This window comes from Zingiber officinale, chromosome 11B (assembly GCF_018446385.1).
Source record: "Zingiber officinale cultivar Zhangliang chromosome 11B, Zo_v1.1, whole genome shotgun sequence".
In the NCBI taxonomy this organism is placed as follows: Eukaryota; Viridiplantae; Streptophyta; class Magnoliopsida; order Zingiberales; family Zingiberaceae; genus Zingiber; species Zingiber officinale.
The window spans coordinates 52878104-52884532 of record NC_056007.1 but is presented as its reverse complement, the minus strand read 5'-3'; the positions used below and the strand labels follow the sequence as shown (position 1 = coordinate 52884532).

Here is a 6429-nt window from a genome sequence, read left to right as displayed (position 1 = left end):
ATATTCACAAATTATACAAATATTCTTCATTCAATAATATTCATAAAATATAAAAATATTCACAAATTATATAAATAATCTTCTTACAATAATATCCATAAAATACCCAAACATTCTTTTTACATCAAAAGCTAGCTAATAGATATCAAAATCAAGGTAGAACATTCTTTTAACACATCAAGGTAGAACCGCACTTCAAATGTAATCTAGCATGCATTCAGCCCACTCGAACCGCACTTCATCAATTTCAACTCTGGAGTACTTGAGATTTGTAAACTGTAAAAACACATAAATCCACCATATGTCAAATAACTAAAACAAATGTGTACATGTATCAAATAAAATAGAATACTGAGTTTTTAAAGGCTGCTGTGGAAGATAACGAATATAACATAGAATCTAAAACTTTCATATATGACACTTAGTATATGCTGCTTAGAATATAACATAGATAATTTGCTCCTTCTAATTCAAGTCTATAGATTGATAAGAACCGACAGCATCATACAACAACTTACTAGGCATGATAATGGTTGAACAAAGAAATATGACTACACAACAAATCCAGTGAAGGAAGCATAGAAGAACAAAGCTACCTCTGATGAAGAGATATACTATTTATTGTACTACCTCTGATGCCATCTTGGTATCCTGAATATCCTGCACTAAGCCCCCTATTTTCTGTGATTTCTGCTACCAACCACAACAGCAAGGAATGCGGCAAGAAGGCAGCTGCCTCCTTAGTTCAGCACCCAAAACAGCAAGTTAGAGCTTCCTTTTGGGTCCATTCAATCCTCTAGTAAGTAAAAACAGGAGTTTCAGGGAATAATGCAGTTAAGATGTAATGTACAAGATTAAACTGAAAAGAAATACTTCTTAACCATAACGCCAGATTAATGAAACAGGGAAATGGTTTTTCAACGTTAGGCAACCATATACATCACAACAAGACCATAATAGATGATGCCATTAATTTGAATGTTTAAGACAAATCATTCTGATTTACCTTATTTCTTTGAGACATCCATTTTGACCAAAACACACAACATTCATCATTGTGGTTTTTCAACGATTATCCCAATAGCTATCCAAATTGGTGTCCAAGGGCACATCAAACAGTACCTTGTATTCTTAAACATAATATCAATTCATCCTAGAACTATTCTGATATTTCTCCTAACGAGAAGAAAGAAATCAGGAAAAGAACTTCTCACTTAACTAGAAAACAAGACAGATTAGCTATTCAGTTGGGCATATTACATTGAGAAAGTGTAAGGCCCAAGCACAAGTGTGTCTACATCCTCCTACTGAAAAAATTCCACCACACAAGAAAAATCATTAATGGTGGAGGAGCACTCATTTTTCCAATTTGTTTTTAACATTTCTATTTAAGGATAGCAATAACAATTTTTTACCCAGAAATTGAGAAATTGCTTGTCTTGTCATTAATATGTGATATACGATAAAGGATGTTAAATATCCTGCAACAAATAGACTTATCATTTACAAGGCAAAACATGAATGAGTTAACTATATAGATGTTTGTTTAAAAAAAAAAACGAATGCCCATAACAGATTAAATAAGGATTAACATACATCATCAGCTTGGAAGTGGAGACATCTGAATATTTTCTTGAAGTTCTCCCTCTGATCCTGGCTGAGAATCTTGAGGACCTCTTCTAAATCTCCCAAGTGAAGTTGCTTCAAAAATACCTAATCATAATTTAACATGATCATGATCAAAGAAACAAGAGAGACAGAGCAGGATTGGCTGTTTAACTTCATACATGTCAACTATGTGTACTGAGCATGCCAGCATGACACCAGAATGATAAGTAACCTTCAATGTTATCATCATCATCAAGCCTTATTTGTCCTAATTATTGGGGTCAGCTTAGCTGGTCTTTCATTGAGCTACGTAAAAGGTTATATCACTAGTAAATTCAAATCAATTAAATCATTGTTACATTCATAATGTTTTCTTTAATCTCGTTCCAGTCCTTGCAACTTACTCTCTAATCAAGAAGAAGAGTAAGGTGCCCCCACGGGTTGACGCAATTGGTTCATGCAAGGGTGTTGTTGCCAACAGGCTTGAGGTCAATTCCTAATGGGTGTGAAATGCCCCACTGATTACCTCAACCCCTCCTTGCATGTGCCGTGATTTACCTCTTTTCCAAATAGTGGAGGGTCACCCTGTTGGGGTTGCCAAGGTGACGGTTTCACCTTTTGCTATCAAATAAGAAGTGTAAGGTGCTTGTTACCACTAGTTGACATCAAGTGCCATCAAGTGCTGGTTATAAGAAGAGAAAGAACACATCCTCTTAAGTTTCTCAAGGAGTGTAACCAGATTAAAGCAAAACTATACACACCAACCATATTAATCAGGACATCCTAGTGAAATATCCCAGAATGGTCTAGGTACAATGGAACATGTGAATGTTGAGTAAAGGATATGCAAACACGAGGATAAACACATCATTAGTAATTCATGACCCTCAAAGCTATGGCTATAAGTTGGTTGCCCTCTTTCCTTTGTATGTCCAAATACCATCAAATATCAGACATGAAATGTGTTAAATTAAATTGTACTATTCTTGATCCTGAACAAATATCAGATTTTCATTTTTCATGATGACTATACACAAATGATATAAGAAACAACTATGTTGCTCTGGGTGCTAAATAATTTAACAAAGAAAAATATTTATCAAAATACACAGCTAAATTCATTGCCTAAGTACCTTGGAAAATACAAATGTTATATTGTGCCTATGACTATGGTGCTGGAACACAATCACGACATTGCTAAGTAGCTTGATTCATTGTTCTTGATCATGTATATCTTTGAACATATATGATTCACATTACACAAGTCAGATCATTATAAATACAGCCCGAAACAAGTGTGCATTCTCTGCCAACCAACTTAAAGCACAAAAGAGAAAATCCATATGAATACTGTAAACAATACAAGGATAGCCTTGTATATAACCCACCAACCTATTGGACCATGGATCATCAAGACCTTGTCCAGTTTCTAATCACTACAGAAGCAGCAACTCATGACACTACATGCAATGTCAAAATGGAATATATTATAACAAGAGAGAAGAGGAAGCATACCGAATCCCAAAATTGAAGAACAAATCACAAAACCCAAAAGGGAAAAATCCATTAGATATAAGATTTCCATAATAATAATGCATACTCCAGAAATCATTAGATGCCTTGGAGAAGAAAAAACAAGATGCAGCCTGCAAATGTTCAACCACACGTAAGTGTAAACAGGCATTAACATTAGTTAAGACAAAGCTCAGGAAGAGAGGGATCATTGATCAGTAACAAGAAAGACATCCAGCATAGAACCATTATATTGGCATTCATCGTTCAGCCACAGATCCTCCAAGTAACTTAGGATATCTTTACTATACTTGACCCTGCCATAATCAATAATGCATGTAGTATAAAAGCAATTAAACAGTATAGAGACACGGTAGTCATATCATTGATCTTAGCATGTCCGATTCAGAATAAGCTATTTTCGAGTTAAGGAACGTACCACCCAAATGACAAAGCTATTTCTGCTCCAAGAATTTCACGAGTGGAACTTCATAAAGCTTGACTGCCTTCTCATTATCAATGCCTGCATCAACACTCTTATTAAATGTTTCATTTGCTTGACAGAGCACTAGAAGAAAGATACTTTCTTTGGAGAACAAAATGGCTTAAACTAGAGATGATTAATCACCTTTAATCGTTGATTTAGTTTCAGTGTTTCATATCTGGTCTCTTTGGTGCAGGAAGTAATACAGAGTGGAAAAGGTTTATACAATATAACAAACAAGTTATCTAAGAACTTGCAAAATGGAAAACCTCAACCAACAAATATTGATCACTTGACCCAAAACTCTGATCATTGTAATATCCAACATAAAATAGCATTAAAAACACATTAACAGATAGATGATCAAGCAACATAGATTCAGTGTTTCATATCTGGCCCCTTTGGTGAAGGAATTCAAATGTACACATGGGGTACTGAACTAAAGATACTACGGAGTGGAAAAGGTTTATACAATCTAGCAAAAAAGTTGTCTACGAACTTGCAAATGGAAAACACCAAAAATATTGATCACTCGACAGAAAACTATGATAATCGTGATAACCAACATCAAAAAATCACATTTATTATATTCAACACCTTGTACTTGGCAACCTCCTCGCTAACTTCCTTAAGATCGCCCTTTGTGAATATCAATCCCACATTCCCCTGAATCAGTCAAGGATAATTACTAAATAGCTAAATGATCGATTCATGAAGGAACTAAAGATGAGGAAATGGGAAATGGCGAAGAGTGCGTACGACGAGAAGGGGGAGGAGGTTGAGGAAGTCCTTGTTGCCGGTCTTCTCGGTGTGGAAGCGGATGCAGCGGCGGATGAGGGTGTTCTTGCCCATGAGGATGACGGAGTCGCCGCAGAGGCCCCTGCGGATGCTTTGGAGCTGGTTGGACCCAACATTGTCGGCGGCGGTGATTAGGACCTTCCCGTACTCGTCCAGAAGCAAGCACAGCTTCTTGTCGTAGCGGACCTTCTTCTCCGCTTTCGAGAGCTTCACCATCATCTCGATCTAGCTCCGGGCGACGCAATGGGAGACGGAGAAAGGACAGAGATGGAGGGACAAAGAGTCCGAGCCGCCCTTTGCGCTGCGATTCACCCCGGAGTCGATTAGCAGCAAGAGAGATTAGCAGGACGCGATTAGCAACAAGAGAAATGGGGCGACCATCCTTTTGCCGGTCATAGTGAAGGGAAGGAGGAGCGAGCGACCTCGGATGGGGATCTGAGAGAGGAGATCCCCATCTCTCAGATCAGCGGCGAGCTCCTCGTAGATGCGTGTGGCTTCCCGGTGGGAGCGATCGGGAAGTGAGTGCGAGAAGTGGAAGGACTGCCCCCATCCCCACTCGTAGATGTCTGTGACGAGGTTGTAGAAGGTGTCGATGAAGGCAGGGACGTTATCATCGTCGGGCGCGGCGGCAATGCCCTCCTTGGAGGGAGAAAGAAGGACAAGTACTGCTTGTACTTGTCCTGCACCTTATCCTGCATGATCAATCTCATCTTAAGGTTCACTGCCCACTTGCCTTTCACTTCCGCTGAGCCCATCACCCACATGATCCAGTAGACCGCGATAGCGCCGATGACGGCCGCCGTCCACATCGCCGTCAAGAGATCCATTGCTCGTCTTACAAATGGTATCTCCTAAAAGGAGGATGCAGAGGATTAGGGTTTCGATTTATTGTGGGTGAGGAGAAGCCCAAAAGAAAGGGCGTTACGAAAGTCCGCCAAAATTTTGGTTCATAGACACCGGTTTTAAAAACCGCGGTTAAAATCGATGTCTATTAATGCAAAAAAGGTGCTCATAGACATCGGCTAAAAAACCCGATGTCTATGAGCGAAAATCTGTGCTCATAGACACAGATTTTTGGAAAAACCGGTGTAAAATACTCAAAGACATCGGTTTTTGCTTAAAACCGTTGTTGTTCCACTGATGTCTATGAGGGTTTTTGTTGTAGTGATGGCAGAGATCAACGATGTGATGACCACCCGGCGCACTCCGCTCTTCTTGGTCGCGTGGAGAACATTGAGAGTCCCCGTCACCGCTGGATCTAGTAGTTCCCTCTGATCAGAAAGGAAATGAGGTTAGAATAGGGAGGAGGAGATCTGGAAGGGAAAATACGGACCTGGGGATCCTGGACGCGAGTGATGATGCAAGGCGAGGCGAGGTGGAACACCCCGGAGACGCCGCGGATGGCTGCGAGGATGGAGTCCGGATCAAGGAGGTCGATCTGGAAGAGGCGAAGGCGATTGGAGGCGCTAGGTAGGGATCATAGGTGCGCCGTCTCGACCTCGTCTCTTGTAGAAGTTTAGGTAAAGAGAAAGTGGAAGAGGAGGGGGAGGCGGAGAAGAGAGGAGGAGGAGAAGAGAGGGGGAGGCGGAGAAGAGAGGAGGAGGAGGAGGATCACCTTCGCCTCCGCCTCCACCCAGCAATCTACACAAGCAGCAGCAACCACCCATGCTCCTGAGAAAGATCGTATGAGGCGAAAGGTTTAGGGTTCGGGTAGTCTAAGGGGGGAAAACAGGGCGCTAAAAAATTTTCAGAGAGAGGGAAGCAAATCACTGCTACAACAAAAACGACGAAGTGGGGAAAAACGACGAAAGAATAAAGTCAAAGACAACGGTTTATTAAAACTGTTGTCTTTGACCCCTAAAAACGCGCTTAAAGACAACAATTTTAGAAAACTGTTGTAAAAGGTGTTGTTGATTTTACAAAAAGTCGCTCAACGATAACGGTTTTTACAAAACCATTGTCTTTTATTTTTTTCGGGCGCTCAAAGACAAATGTTTTGTCAAAAATCGTTGTCTTTTACCAAATTA

At 40.2% G+C, this 6429-nt stretch overlaps 1 protein-coding gene across 1 annotated transcript; it reads right to left on the bottom strand.

Annotated features, from left to right (window-relative positions):
- Positions 1-1472: 1472 nt before the first annotated feature.
- Positions 1473-4618, bottom strand: LOC122033918 (60S acidic ribosomal protein P0-like). Its single transcript, XM_042593067.1, has 4 exons — positions 4364-4618; positions 4202-4270; positions 1597-1713; positions 1473-1481 (listed from the first exon to the last, which is right to left on the bottom strand). Exons 1-4 carry the CDS (start codon positions 4616-4618, stop codon positions 1473-1475), a joined length of 450 nt encoding a protein of 149 aa, XP_042449001.1.
- Positions 4619-6429: the final 1811 nt, after the last annotated feature.

Bases quoted from the DNA above. Each gene is read 5' to 3' on its own strand.
- LOC122033918 (XM_042593067.1), bottom strand. From the start codon at position 4,618: ATGGTGAAGCTCTCGAAAGCGGAGAAGAAGGTCCGCTACGACAAGAAG. The intron at 4,271-4,363 runs GTACGCACTCTT...TGACTGATTCAG, and splicing joins ACCTCCTCCCCCTTCTCGTC to GGGAATGTGGGATTGATATT. The intron at 1,714-4,201 runs GTGTTGAATATA...AATTATGATTAG, and splicing joins AGGAGGTTGCCAAGTACAAG to GTATTTTTGAAGCAACTTCA.